Source organism: Panthera onca, chromosome B3, assembly GCF_046562875.1.
Source record: "Panthera onca isolate mPanOnc1 chromosome B3, mPanOnc1 haplotype 2, whole genome shotgun sequence".
Classification (NCBI taxonomy): domain Eukaryota; kingdom Metazoa; phylum Chordata; class Mammalia; order Carnivora; family Felidae; genus Panthera; species Panthera onca.
In genome coordinates, this window is record NC_138344.1 from 9588965 (window position 1) to 9603930 (window position 14966).

At 51.1% G+C, this 14966-nt stretch overlaps 1 protein-coding gene across 11 annotated transcripts in view; it reads right to left on the reverse strand.

Annotated features, from left to right (window-relative positions):
* Positions 1 to 1767: 1767 nt before the first annotated feature.
* AKAP13 (A-kinase anchoring protein 13) overlaps positions 1768 to 14966 on the reverse strand; it is a 337030-nt gene continuing 323831 nt past the window's right edge. For 9 of the 11 annotated variants that reach the window (XM_078448989.2, XM_078448991.2, XM_078448988.2 and 6 more), the window contains 7 exons: positions 14055 to 14216; positions 13445 to 13515; positions 12950 to 12994; positions 9587 to 9637; positions 8505 to 8954; positions 7306 to 7639; positions 1768 to 6207 (listed from right to left, as the gene is read on the reverse strand). In XM_078448989.2, coding sequence (XP_078305115.1) covers positions 6158 to 6207; positions 7306 to 7639; positions 8505 to 8954; positions 9587 to 9637; positions 12950 to 12994; positions 13445 to 13515; positions 14055 to 14216 — 1163 coding nt within the window. In that variant the 3' untranslated portion in view covers positions 1768 to 6157. The remainder of the gene's footprint in view (positions 6208 to 7305; positions 7640 to 8504; positions 8955 to 9586; positions 9638 to 12949; positions 12995 to 13444; positions 13516 to 14054; positions 14217 to 14966) is intronic. The other 2 variants (XM_078448985.2, XM_078448987.2) reach the window with 2 other exon arrangements.

A 14966-nucleotide genomic window follows, 5' to 3' on the forward strand; every position in this document is an offset into this window, starting at 1 on the left:
GCGCCTGGGTGGCGCAGTCGGTTAAGCGTCCGACTTCAGCCAGGTCACGATCTCGCGGTCCGTGAGTTCGAGCCCCGCGTCAGGCTCTGGGCTGATGGCTCGGAGCCTGGAGCCTGTTTCCGATTCTGTGTCTCCCTCTCTCTCTGCCCCTCCCCCGTTCATGCTCTGTCTCTCTCTGTCCCAAAAATAAAAAACGTTGAAAAAAAAAAATTTAGAAAGTAGTGGCCTTGTGAAGGAAGAGGTCCTGTGGTGCCCTGCAGTGCAATGTCCCCTCTTCTCCAGGACCTGGTGCTTCTAGGGTGTCTCCTGTGTGTGTTGCATGCACCCTGCTGTTGTGGCTGAGTCTCTTTTCAGTTCAGTCACCTGCAGTGGGCAGGGTTTGGTCCCTGTGCTAATGGGCCAGTTTGTGGCTGCCGTGGGCTTGAGTCAGACCAGATGTCTGCCCCCCACCCACTGCTAGGGCTGCAGTCTGTGCGTGTGTGTGGCTGTCTTTCCCTCTCCCTGGGGTAGGAGTCTCTGGAGTGGTGCTGGCTCATGTACGTGCTGCTTACACACTGTGAGGCTTGCGGCACTGCTTTGGGTGGGCTCCCGCCAAGTATATTGGAGGGTGTGGGCAGGACGTAGCGTCGGCAAGGCTGGCATGGGCCTTCTGGGGGTGGGGCCTGCAGCGCCAGGACTGAGGTAGGCCTGGCTGCAGGGGGTGGGTCTGCCCAAGTGCAGGGGGAGGTGAGGTAGGGTCTTAGCAAATTAGTGAATTATCGGTGTGGTGGTTCCTGCAGGTGTGTGTGTGTGTGTGTGTGTGTTGATGCTGGGGGCAGGGGAGGGAAATGGCACCTGCCACCTCCTTTGTGGATGAGACTTCCTGGATGAGTCTCGCCGTGATCTCTGCCCCTCCTGCAGACACTCAGATAATAACTCTGCCTCTCCCGTTTGTCTCAGGCGGTTTCAGACTGCTCCCTCTACACTGTATCTCCGTGGGCTATTTGTTGTGCTGTCTCTTTAAGGGAGGGGGCTCAGGCCCTTCTGGTTTTCAAAGCAAAACGTTATGGGGACTCGTCCTCCCCATGTGGGCTCCCTGGTGCGACAGTCTGTTTCCCTCCCTTCCCTACCGTTTTTGATATGGCTTCTTTCCTACATTTTGTGGAGTCTGTCCTGCTGCTGTCCTTGCAAGTCGTCCTGGGGGCTGGTACGGGGTGGAGAAAGTTGTCAAAGGCAGGCAAACTAATACTTTTTGCAGAGTAAAATCTATAGCAAAGGGCAATTTTGCTGCACTGATTTAACTGGAAATAATTTTGACTCCAGGCACAAACCCCATGACTTCAGGGCTGGTCAGTTACCCCCTGGGGTTTTGCCTCTGGGCCCCAGGAAAATGTCTCCGAGGAACCACTGAGCGCTTATGGAATCTTCCCAACTTCTGTTCCTAGAGGTATGTTAGAAACACAAATTCCCTTTGGGGAGAAGGTGTTTTGTTTTGTTTTGTTTTTTTGAGAGAAGAAGTATGAGCAGGGGAGGGGCAGAGAGAGAATTCCAAGAAGGCTCTGCACCATCAGCACAGAGCCCAACATGGGGCTCGAACTCATGAACCGTAAGATCATGACCTGAGCCAAAATCAAGCGTTACTTGGAGGCTTAACCAAAGGAGCCATCCAGGCACCCTGGGGAGAAGGCTCTCCATAGGGTGGGGGGGGGGGGTACCCCTTTACCAGGAGCCCAGAGTATCTTGGCACTCCCTCCAGGAAGCCCACAGAGAAATACAATACAGCAACAATTGAGACTTAAGGGACATTTATTTTTTTGAAAGGGTGGAGGGGACTTTACAAGTAGAGTCTGAAGCCAATAACTAGAAAGGAAGATAAATAAAATACAAAGCCAGTATGTTGTGGCAAAATCCCAGAAAACACACTGAAAAAAAATTTTTACAGTTTAAAACTGTTTTACTTTATACATAATTACAAATTAATATACAGCATCTGGGTTTTAACCCCTTTGTATTTCAAAGAATCTAGCATAGAAATGTTCGTATAGCATCTGAAAACAACAGAAGCAGAGGTATAAGGTGTACGGGGGTCGCCCTCCTGCATATCTGGGCATCCCCCCGCGCCCCCGGCAGGTAAGGACACAGAAAACCACAGGCTAAACCGTGACCACGGGCGAGCTGACCGGGCGGCTCCCTGTCAGGTGGCTGCGAGAGACAGGAGAGCTCAGGCTGGGGGAGTCTCTGGGGGGAAGAGGCCGGGTTGGGGGGGGCAGCGCCCTCTGCTGGACAGCAGCGAGGCGCCCCCAGCACAGGCCGGGCTTGGCTGGGTATGTGGAGCAGGTTGTCAGGGTCTGTGGCAGAAGGACTTTAGCCAGTTGGGTTTGCCCGGCTTTGAACCTTAGCGAGATGGAGAAGTAATTCAAGGCCTGTCAATCTTTGCACAAATTAAATTAGATGATACAAGGAAAGAAAAGCCTTTTTTTTTTCCCCCCTTCCTATTTTTTTTTTCCTTTTATGGCAGCATGAAAATACTTTCTAAAACCTGGCCAGCAGGTGGTAGATTCCAAAGCTCCTGGGTGACTAGGAATGTTAGGCTACGCTGGAAGAAAAATCAAGACACAAACCGCAACCCTCCTCTTTGTCTGCAGATCGGCGAGAACGACGCGCCGGGCTGGGAACCGGCGCCCAGCACGTGTGCGTCCCAACGGAAGGCAGGCAGGCCACACGTCTCTCTCAACCACTGCCACCATCTAAGCTGAGGGGATATTTCTGGGCTTCCAAATCCGAAGGGCATCCGAGCACTGGCGGGAGTCCAGCACCGTCTGGGGTCCCCGCCAAACCACCCTGTCTACGGTCACTGAAGCCCACTAGAATAGGCTCTCCAAGCCCTGAGTGGGGCCTGGCTCCCTCTGGGCCCAACCGTGCACCCATCAACACCGGGGTGGACGGCAGCCCCGTGCAAATACCAAAGTCCTCGGGAAGAAAGAACGGGCTTCGGAAAAGCAACTTTAGAGACCAAGGGATGAAATACCAAGTACTTCTGTGAACGTCAATTCCTGGACCGAGTCCTGGCTTCTAAGGTATGATTTTCCACCCTTCACTTAAGGCAAAACCTGCTTTTTCAAACACCTACACACCAACACCTGCCCCCCATAAAGGTAAAACAAACCCCATGGGTCTTAAAATTTTGTGCTGATACCAGGGGTTAGGCAAGATAATGAGGGAGAACATTCTTGAAGGGACAACTTTCAGTGGTGCTACCCTGAGACGTAAGAGGGAAAAAGGTAGGATTCGTACCTTTTCAAAAAACAAAACAACCCCCCAAACTTGATAAGGACTTCTGCCCCACAGACAGCTCTCGTGGGGGTAGACAGTGGAATGTTGGCAAAGGCTGAATTATGGCAAACTGCAGGTTTTTACCCCCCCTCCACGAACATAGCCGATTGTCTCAAAAATGAAGCCGACAGATGAGAGCGGTTAAAGTGCACATGTCACCCACCTGGGATGACAGCTTCTGAGATGATAGAAGTTTTGAGAAGGATGCAGCCTCCTTCCAGGAAATTCACTAGACTCTGGAAATCTGGGGACTCTGGATGGTTGTCTCTATCTGTCCCCCCAAACTTAAACGCAATGTCAGGCATCTGCTTTCTTGAGCCTGGTGGACAAGTGTGGTACCCTACCAGGAGGACACAATGGAACACCGGGTCGGAGCCACCCTGGCAGACAACCCCTTCTCACAGGAAACGAGGGCTCACGACTCGGGCCCCAGAGCGGCTCTCCAGGTCACAAGCACAAGCAGCAACAATCCAGGCAGTTCTGCAAGCACAACATCCCCCGGAGTTCAGTTTCATGGGGGAAAGAGGAGAAAGGCACGTCAGAGCACAGGTCTTAGGAAGCAGTTCTCTCTGTGCTGCAGACCACATTGTGCGAGAGGGCAGGCCAGGTGGACGCAGGAAGCTACTTTCCAATTCTGATTCCACACTGGTCCAACCACAATGCAACCGAGTGGAGTTCCTGGGGTATGGGGGCAGGTGAAATCTGTCTGGAAAAAACACCAGCCAAAACAACCAAAACAACTTAAACCTTCGAGCAGATTGGGAGTAAAAGGCACCTTCAAATCGCCATTGAGCTGGGCAGCAATGGACACAAACCCAGTGTCCATGGTGACTCTGTGGGGAGTACATGGGGAGGCCTGGCCTATGTGGACACAGAGCAGGAATGGAGGCTTTATCTGCCGGGGCCATTCCCCCCAGCAGAGTGCTTCTGGGGGGGGGGGGGGACGTGGAGCCCCAGAGGGGAACCTGAGTTGGGGACGAGGACAGACAGCTGGGCTCCATGTGGACCGGAGGAGAACCGTGGCAGGCAGGGCTGTAGCTCAGAGCTGTATGGGCTGGTGCAAGGAAGTCCTCTACCTTAGGGTCTTGGGGGGTGGGGTACATCGTAGTTCAAAAGATTAGTTGGTTTGATTCTGAGAGTCTGTTTCTGAAGGCTAGATCTCCAGGACAGAAAGAGGCAAATGTAACCCACAAGTGGTGTTTCTCGACTCTCAAGCAAGGAAGACAACCCTAGATCAAAGAAGGGAGGTGGGGTAGGAGGAGGGAAGGACACGGACCCCTGCCCCAACCCTTAATTTTCTTTTGGGCCCTCAAGGCACTTGGACAGACACTGAGGAGTGAGCCGCACTGCTGGCTCATCAAGTTCCTCGTGGATCGGAGAGCTGAAACCGTTGGGCCGGTATGTTTACCCTTAACACACACACACACACACACACAAATAAATAAACAAATCTAAGCTAAAAATTTTAAAGCAGACCTCTTTCAAATAAACTGAAAGATAAATATCTCCATCTGCAAGGCCAGCTTGCAATTCATCAACAAGCACCAAGTTACAGATTTTGTTTTTCCAACTATGTTCTAAGACCCATGCTCCTGAGGGGCACTAAGCAGGAATCAAAGGGCGCACTGAAAGCACAGACTTTTCTAGGCTGTCCCCCTGCAGGGAAGCAGTGAATCCAGCAGGCACACGGGCCTCAGAAGGGACTCCACTAACTGTCCTGCTCCAACCAGCTGGTGACGAGCCTCGAGCAGACACGGATCACCCACGGTGGGGAAAAGAAAGAAAGACCAGGCAACATTCGTGGCACCTTCAAGGGGTGACCTACAACAACCAACAGACCTTCAGACTGGAAAAAGGTTTTAAGAGATCAAATTCTGCCGGGGCCCCCAAGACAGAATGAAAACGTTTCTGAGCCACACCTGGGCCAGTGCTTCCCTCGGTCTACACTGGTGGAAATTACTGTACACGGGCTGAACTCCTTCATCTGAACCTACTCAGCCGGTTGTCCTGGTAACAGGGGTGGGGACAACCTCGCTGCCGGAGCTGTAGCTCTTCCCTTGGGAGGGTGCCAGGAGGCTGTGGGTCAGTGACAACCAAAAAGTGTCACAATGCAGGAAAAACAGGAAGCCAGAATAGGATTTCTTTGGATTGGATGTTGAAATTAGATTTTTTTTTTTTAAATAGCTGAAATCCCCAAATCAGGATGGTGCAGATCACGTACATATATATGCTTTTTGAACACATCACACCTTCTCTCACTGGTTTTCACAAATGTTTGCCCTTCCTTCCAAAATGAAATGAGAAATACATGCAAAAAGGGGTGAGGTGTGCACGGGGTAAGGTTCTGGGAAAACTGCCGCAGAGGACCGGGGGAGCCCCAAGCGCCCACACGCTACCTGAGCAGGCTGGGCAGCACTTTCTATGCCGAGCTGAGCCGGCACCTGCCACGGAGGGTGGCCGCTTCCGGCAGACCCTAAGCGTCCATGCAGATGGGTACCGGTACGCACACGGACAAAGTCCCACTATCTGCTTGTCGGACTGCTGTGTCCCCCAAATAAAAGGCAGGGATAACTTCAGACCTTATTTGGAAACCTCTTTCGGCCTTTAGGAGTTCCTGACATGCCCCAAACCAGTGCCCGGACCACTGAAACATCCTCAGTGGAGCCGTTGGCCGCCACCAATGCCACCAGCCCCGGGCCTCCCCACCCCACCCTGACATTCGAGACCATCTGTTCCTGGTCCAGGGCCCTGGTCTCCTGGCATGGGCGTCCACTGTAGGAGAGCACACCCAGGAACGGCAGGACAGTGGGGAGCTGGCAGCCATGGGCCGGGACAGAGGGCAGGGTCAGCAGAAGATCTCTTCACCCTCCGTGGGCACTTCTGATGTGGGGCCATCTGGGAAGGGGACACAAGGTGAAACTTCAGAAAAACTTGGCCTTTTCATTATACTCCCTTTTCTTCCTCCCCAACCCAAGTTTCCACCCAGATGATGGCCTGGTGGGCGCCTGACCCCACTCGCAGGGTCTCCTTGACCAGTTCCGGGCATGAGGTCCTCTGACACCCTTCACCGCCTACTGCTCCCTTTAACCTGACAAAGCGTCAGATCTGTTCACAAACAGGCCTGGAGACAGAAACTTTTCTCTGACCTCCCACATAGGTGGGAGGGAGTGATCCTAACAAGAAGGAACAGAGGGGGGTTTAGGGGAAAGGGATGTGCAAACAGGGAGCCTCAGTTAGGGGGATTTAATCCCAAGCTCCGAGCCGGCAGGGACATCAGTGGTCTCTCTGAGCTTCCATCCCCTAGTTTCTCTCCAGCTGGCATCACCTACTTCACACACACAGCCACTTGGAGGATTAAATCAGATCTCGGGAAAAGCTCACCAAGCGCTAGTTATTGTATAGATGACTAGACTTAGACCGAGAGAAGCAGGGAAGACTTTCATCTTCACATAAGTGAGTTTCAGTCCCTCAGCTGGGGAACAGATGCCCCCAAAACGACACCCGTGCTCTCTCCTTTGCACACGCGTGCACACAGTGGGTTCCTAGATGCCCGAGAGTTCGTGCCCCAGCGTCCTGCGCAGATAAGAGCAGGTGGGCTTGGGAGGCGGCAGTTCAGCTTTTACACACCTGAACGGCACCTCTTTTTTTTTTTTTTTTTTAATTTTTTAAATTTTTTTTTTTTTTTTTTTTAACGTTTATTTATTTTTGAGACAGAGAGAGACAGAGCATGAACAGGGGAGGATCAGAGAGAGGGAGACACAGAATCTGAAAGAGGCTCCAGGCTCTGAGCTGTCAGCACAGAGCCCGACGTGGGGCTCGAACTCACGGACCGCGAGATCATGACCTGAGCCGAAGTCGGCTGCTTAACCGACTGAGCCACCCAGGCGCCCCTGAACGGCACCTCTTAAACCCTTCCCACGCTACCAAAATCCACCCGCCCTGCAGGATCCGGGGACACCATGGGCGCAGGGAGAGCTGGTGCATGCGACTCACCACCAGACTGAGAGCGGCTTCCTTTATTCTTCTTTTTCTTCTCCTTCTTCTCCTTTGGCTTGGCTAACCCGAACAGGCGGGTGGAGGTGGAGGCGGGCACGGGGGCCTGGCTCGGACCCTCTGCTACTTTGTTTGTCTGGCTGGTGGAACTCAGTATGTGAAAAGGCCCCTTATCTTTGTGTGTCCGAGAGATGCTGTTCCTTTTTGGGGACACTGAGAGTTCTGAGTCCAGTGACCCTGATTTGGCTATCGCAGGTACAGACGGCAAAGGGGACTCCTCAGGATTCGGGAAGAAGGATGGGATCCTCAGCAGCTTGGTGTGTTGGTGAGACACCTGCACATGTTCAAGATGAGAGGTGTTAACCCGGGGCCTGCTCACTAAGTGCTGGCGGAGATCAACTGTGGGGGTCAGCCCGGTGTGCACCCACTTCCTCGGACCCCCGGCACTCGCTGTAAAAGGATTCAGGGCTTCCTTCCTAGCGCCCGCCCCCCGATATAGTACCTGGGTCAGTGTTAAAGGTACCACCCTTGATACCATTAATATTTTTAGTGCATGTACTTAATGTCCGCACCGGGAAGAATTCATAGTGTCTTGGGAGGAGGCAGCTCAGAAAGGAACTCCCATTCCCTGAAGAAAGGGGACAGCTGCTTCCCTGAAGACTGACACAGGGCTGTGGAGAATTACCTTAGGGCTGAGGGGTCAGGGGGCCTGGCAGGTGCCAGGTGGGTGGGGGCTCAGAGGCCAAACCAAAGACGCAGACAGAAAGACAGTCTGGTTTGTGCGCCCCTGTGCTAGGAGCCCTGATGTACTGGGATGGGGGTGGAGTCCATCCTCGCCCTGAAGAGCAGCACGGAGCCACCGGCTGCCCCCACCATACATCTGAGTGCCTCTGTGGGACGCTGAACTGCCCTCTGGAAGACGCCACCCGAATTTCCTGTGGCGGTCCCAGATCCATCCATCAAACGCATGGCAACAGGAGTGTTGACAGACAGGCAGGTCCGTGTTCCAGAACAGCCGCTGAAGGCCCTGACACCCGCTCGGGTCGCCCCTGCACCTGCCCGCGGGGCTCAGCTCCCGCCCACTGGGCTCAGCTCGAGCCCGCGCTCCAGACAGGGCCCCTCCCGGGCCCCACAGCGCCCCCACCCTGCACGCAGGACAGGAGGGACCGGGCCCTTCCCCGACACCGCAGCGCCCCCACCTGACAGGCGTCGTGCTCCGCCTGCCTCTGGCTAAGTCGCTCGGCGTCCCGGCGCAGCTGCTCCTGCTCCCTCTCCAGCTGCTTCTGGGCAGCGCGCAGCCTCTCCAGGTCGCACTGGTAGGCGCCCTTCTTGAACTGCAGCTCGTCGCGGTCACGGTCGAGGTCCTGGCGGCCCTGCCGCACGTCCTGCTCGCGCTGCGCCAGCCGCGCCTCGCGCTCCTGCAGCGCCCGCTCGCGGGCCTCCCACTCGCGCTCGCGCCGCCGCTTCTCGTCCAGGTGCTGCGCCTGCTGCCTCTGCAGGTTGGCCAGGTCCTGGCGCTGCTTCTCCAGGCTGCGCTGCTTCTCCTGCTCCACCAGGGAGCTGGGGCGCGACAAGCCGCGGCTGAGCGCGCGCTCGGCCAGCAGCAGCTTCTGGTCCTCGATGTAGCTGTCCTGCTGCAGCACCACGCCCTGCGGGGACACGGAGGAGCGAGGTGCGGCCGGACGCCAACGCCCCCTCGTTCTCGCCCAGTCGGGGCGACAGCCCTCCACCACCACCCTGGGCACTTGTCACACAGGAATGTCGGCGGCAGCGCGGAGACCCAGCCTCGGGGAACTGGGTGGCTCGCTGTTGACACGGCCTGGGGTGGGGCCTTGTATTTTGGAGGCGGGACAAGGAGCAATTGGGTCTGTTACAGCTTCAAAGAAAAGGAAGGGAGTAAAATTTACAGATGATACCCAGCAAGTGCTAAGGGGTCCTCACTTGGGCAGGGCTGCCCTATCCACACACCACACGGAGATATGGAACATGGAAACTTACAATCATACTAAAGCTTTTCTGGACATAAGACCCCCGAACCATGACAGTGCCCCACGTGCTTTGCAGCAAGGCTGCTAACAGCACCTCCAGTCTGCCATCATCAACTCTTAGAAGGTGGAGGACACTCCAGCCACTGCCTTTTGAAACCTTTCTCATCGTGAGAGCCAGTCTTGTCTTGACAGAGGGCCCCGCTTACCCACTAGCAACCTCCAAACCCCACACCAACAACACCCTTACGGTTCGTGTCAGAACAAGTGAAGGGATAAAAGAGAAAGGCCCGTACCTGCAACGTGCTGAGGAGTTCGTGGAGGTGAACGACACTCTGGACAACCTGCTGGAAAAGGAAGCAATGGCCACGTCACCTTGGGACCCAGTCTCAGGACCCAGCGCACCACGTGACGTCTGGCAACATAACCCCCCAACACATGGCAAGGTGCTTCAGTCTGAATGGGAGGTTTCCAGACAGAAAGCACTGGAAAGAAGAAGCAGCTACAAGTGCCTAAGAGATACAGAACAAGAACCAGCAAACAAACAACCGTAGGCAGGAAGAACATCAGCGCACATTAAATGCATTATAAAACGCCACCGGTCTAAATTGGTACAAGAATGACACACGTACAGGGTAACGAAACAGAAAGTCCAGAGCAAATCATGAGAACTTAGTATATAAGTAGAGTTTCTAAATCAATGGGAAAGGAAAGAATATTCAACAAATTGTTCTGAGAAAAGTGGCCAAGAAGTCTTGGGGAAAAACTGAGTGGGATCTTGGCTCACACAAAAAATATTCAAACAGATGAAAATGTTAAGTGTAAAAAAAGAACCATAAGGAGTTGTAAGAAAATAGAAGAATGTCTTCTGACCATGAAACAGAGAAGGTTTTTTGAAGAAGCAAAACAAGAAACCATAGATGCACTTTTAACGGTCACCATGTGAAATGGAAAAGAAAAAGGTAGGAACATACAGAACAGAAAAGTCAAATGAAAAAAAAAAAATCCTTGAATTGAAAAAGGTTCTTGGGCACCTGCATGGCTCAGTTAAGTGTCCGGCTCTTGGTTTCATGATCTCAAGGTTTGTGGCTCTGAGTCAGGCTCTGTGCTGACAGTGTGGAGCCTGCTCGGGATCTGTCTCCCTCTCTCTCTCTGCCCTCCCCTGCTCACACACTCTCAAAATAGATAAACTAAAAAAAAAAAAAAAAAAAAAAAAAAAGCTCTCATGGATCAATGAGAAATGAATACCCTCATAAGAATACAGGCAAGGAACATAAACCAGCAGTATACAAAAGCAATACAAACGGCCAATTATAGAACCAATTAAAAATGACTCACCTGAAATCGAATAGATGAAAAATAAAGAAATCCCACTCAAACTTACGAAGCCAACAAAACCTTAGTTAACAACTAACCCCTCCCGGTGCTGGTGAGACCAAGCCTGCGTGGAGGGAGGGGAGCATGCCACACACACTTCTTTCCAGAGCACAGGGCAGTGTGTGGAGGGAACAGTCACTGTGCGCACAGGTCTGTTCTTGCTGCGTTGTTTGCAAAGCAAAAAAGTACAGGAAGAACTAACTAAACTACTGTCCACAACATAACAACAAGCAGCTGTTAGAGAGCGCGTCTGTACACATGTGCTCTGGGGAAACCCTTCTAAAGTGGGTTGAGAGGAAAAAAGGGCATGAAGCTTCGGGGGGGGGGGTACTGATATCAATTATACACAACAATTTTTATAGTATTCACACCCACACAAAAATACACGTTATGTAGAAGAAAAGGCTACAAATATAAACCATTGAACAGCAGTTACTTCTCAGTGGTGGGATTCTTACTTTTTTTTCCTTTTTTCCATTACTGGACATTTTTCAAGCTTTCTACTATCACCACATATTCCTTTTATAATACAGTTGACCCTTGAACAGTGCAGGGGTTGGGATGCTGATTCCCTCGAACAGTAGAAAATCCACGTGTATATATAACTTTTGATGCCCCCAAAACTTAACTAGTAGTTCAGTAGTTACCGTTAGTAACAGTCTACTGTTGACCTGAAGTCTTACCCATAACATGACAGTCAATTAACACATATTCTGTATGTTATATACTGTATTCTTACAGTGAAGTTAGCTAGAGAAAAGAGTGTTACTACAAACATCATAAGGAAAACACATTTACAGTATGGCACTGTATTTATTGAAACCCCCCCCAAAAAGAAAAAAACCCCAAAACATCACATGTTAAGTGGACCCATGCAGTTCAAACCCGCACTGTTCAAGGATCAACTGTACAAAGAGCAAAATACAAAAAAAACTTAATTATCAGGCTTAGCTCTTCTAAAAACACTTTTTACACCTCTTTTTAGTTTATTCTTTTTTTAAAAAAATACTTGTTTCTTTGAGAAAGAGAGGGAGAGTGTGTGTGCATGTGGGAGGGGCAGAGAGAATCGCAAACAGGCCCCGCACTGTCAGCACGGAAGCCCAACATGGGGCTCGATCCCACAAAGCAGGAGATCATGACCTGAGCTGAAATCAAGAGTCAAATGCTCAACTGACTGGGCCACACAGGTGCCCCTCACTTTATTCTTAATAAACAGAGGTCACCAAAGACAGCAGGCTCTGGCTGGGGCATCTGCAGGGTGTCATCCATACTGGAATGCCTTCCTTCCCTGGCCCTTATCATGAAGTACAGGGAAGAAGTCACCGAATAAAAAAGAGCTAACTTTGCTCAAGCAGCAGATGACGGAGAGCGACAGTCTGCATGAGAGGAAGCTTATTTCATTTAAGAGGAACCTCTGAGGGGAGCTCCTTCAGATACTGCAGTGTTTAGACTTCCAGGCCAACAAACTGAAAACATCCTTCTGTGCTTTAGGGGAAAAAAGGGGAAAGATTCCTTCAATTTAAAATTTTAGAAAAAGCTCCTCAGGGACTAAAGATCCTACATTAAAAGCAAGAAGAAACACGAAGAGCCTCCTGAGAGGGACAGCCCACAAAGCCACTGTCACGGACACTCCGGTCTGCTTACACACGCAGCACACACTCGGAGCCACGCACGGGTGGCCAGCGGGGAACAGCATTTGCTGAGGAGCAAGGAGAGGAGGGGACATGAGTGGAACGGGTGCAATTCTTTGGCCAGGTCAGCGGAACTCAGCTGAGGAAGGTGAGGAAGACTCATGTCAGAGGCTGCCCTCCAACGAGAGGCAAGCCACAGCTGCTTTCAGAGGGACGCACAGCCAGCGAAGAGTAAAACTCAAAGAAGGAAAGTCAACCCGAGTCTTCGCAGGACGGGAAATCAGTGCCCACAACTACCCGCAAGTTGACCCGCCATGTTCCACACTTGTGGCTTTTGGTGCCAGGCCTGTGTGACAGGAAAGGAGGCCTCACAGCCCATGTTCACAGAAAGCAAGAGGCTGGCTTCTCCAGGACAGAGACACAGACAGAGGCCGTGCTGGGAGGCAACAGTCTGGTGAAATTCCAGGATGGTGCCCCGGGGCCCAGGAAAAGCAGAGGAGAGGGAGGGAGGGAGGCGGCGGCCGCGCTGGTTAAGTGCACAGATCGTAGCCCAGAGTCAGCTTGTTCACCACGGCACATCAGAGACGAGCATTCCCAGCCTAGCAATTGTAACAAAACCCTATTCTTACATGGAGCTTGCGATGCCCTTACCTCACTGTTTCTTTTAAGCATAAATACCAGGTTAGCATTTCCACCCTATAAAACAAAAAACACACATTACACCAAAAAAAAAAAAAAAAAAAAAAAAAAAAAGATCCTGAGGCAAAAATAATATTCAATGTGCGTCTCAATTCTGCTCTGGCTTCTCTTTTTCATTCTTTTGCCCCACAGCCTCTCACTGCAGGGCAATGCAGATTTGGGGCCCCGTAAAGAGCTCAGGCTGGTGTGTGGCACTTATGCAAACCTCTGAGCGCCAGGCCAGAGGCGCGGGGGCCAGGAGCATAAATACGGTTCTGAGCCAGAAAGGCCGGATGGCCAGTAACAGGGGACTCTGAACTGTATGGTCTCTGGAAAAACGTGCTTTCCTCTTACAGTAGAAGTAACAGCAAGTCAGCATCCAAGACAAGATCGACACGGACTAGCTGCCAAGATTATGAATTAGGACAGGTGCTAAGGAGGTCTTAGATGGCAGATTTCAAAAAATACCTTCTTCAGACCACTGTCCGACTCTGTTCTTCTAAGATCTTGGCCATCCTCTCCCTCTTCCTTCTCGCCTCCTAAAGCAAACACGTTTTTTTTTTTTTTAAGTTGTGAAACAGATTAGGAAAGAACACAATATACATAGCTTAGAGATATACTATTTCAGCATCTTATTGATGCCAAATGGTGGCAACTAAGTAATTATTAATAAGTTTACTGAGGCAGAAGAATTAGAAGCAGAAAAGAAAAACAAGTATTATTGGTCCTTTGGCCACACCTTAGCTGAGATCCCAGGAAATTATTTTTTATTACTCAAAATAAGCGTGACACTGAAAGAAACTGTTTTGGCAGCTAGCTGCTCCATGGGATTTCACTAGAACATCTACTGGCTGAAAGGGACCAAGGAGCTGAAGCTACCAGAACATACATCATTTTTGGTTTTATGTGATAGTCAAGGATCGCCTACAGACGTACAAGTTCTAAAGCATTTACCTTTTTTTTTTTTCTCCCTTTTCTTAAAGTAAGCTCTAGGCCCAATGTGGGGCTTGAACTCATGATCCCGAAAGAGTCACATGCTCTCCCGACCGAGCCAGCCAAAGGCCCCTAAATCATTTACCTTTCGAAGCATTCATCTGATGGCTGTCGAATCCTCCAAAGGTCTCTGCTCTCCGGGGCAAGGAAACAGGGCCAACCGTACCTTCTTGCTCAACAGGGCTACTGACAGCCTGCCCCAGTGTGCCTCCCAGGCTTCCACTCACCAAACCCTGAAGGATCTCCACTGGAAAAAAGGAAACATGCAAAAGCGACATTTCACCTTCCAATGAAAAAAAAGAACATCTCCAGGTAATACACAAGATGTACAGGGAGAGCATGATCAGAAAATTCCAGAGAGTGACTAGGTGACCCCCTTTGCTCAGAATGCATGTCTTAGCTGGATTCTACTGGGAATTCTGAGATTAAACCTTTAGCCTTATTTATATGAGGCCTAAGAAACTTGAAAGGGCACAGGGAAGACAGAGGAATTTACTGGAAGGAGCGTGGCCTTCTAGAGTCTGTGCCAAATTAACCAAAAAGAATTCCCTGGGAAGTAAGATGGGCCAATTTGAGAGCAGCTAAAACTGGCAGGGTTGTGCCTGCTGCCACAGTGAGCTCAAGGGACCAGAGCAGAGATGTATCCAGATTCTCGAGTCTGTGACCAGCGAGGCCTCTTTTCTAGAGCCAGTGTCCCACGGAAAGGAGAAAGTGCTTCCGGTGGAATAAAATTTGAGCAGGAGAGGAGCAACAGAGGAGTAGGGGGAGGAGGGAAACAGAGGCAGGGAATCTTGTAAGATAAGCCATCATATTTTTAAAAAAAAAACACCACACGGAAACAAAGAGCCCCACGAAATGAGAACAGGTATCTGAATGTAAAAAATTAAGAAACTTATTTCACGTAAAAATGCGCAACCGGGAGACCTCAAAGTCAAATCTCACACAAAGCTAAGGAGAGAGAGCTAGAGAAGGAACGCGGAGCGTAACTTCCCTGCGG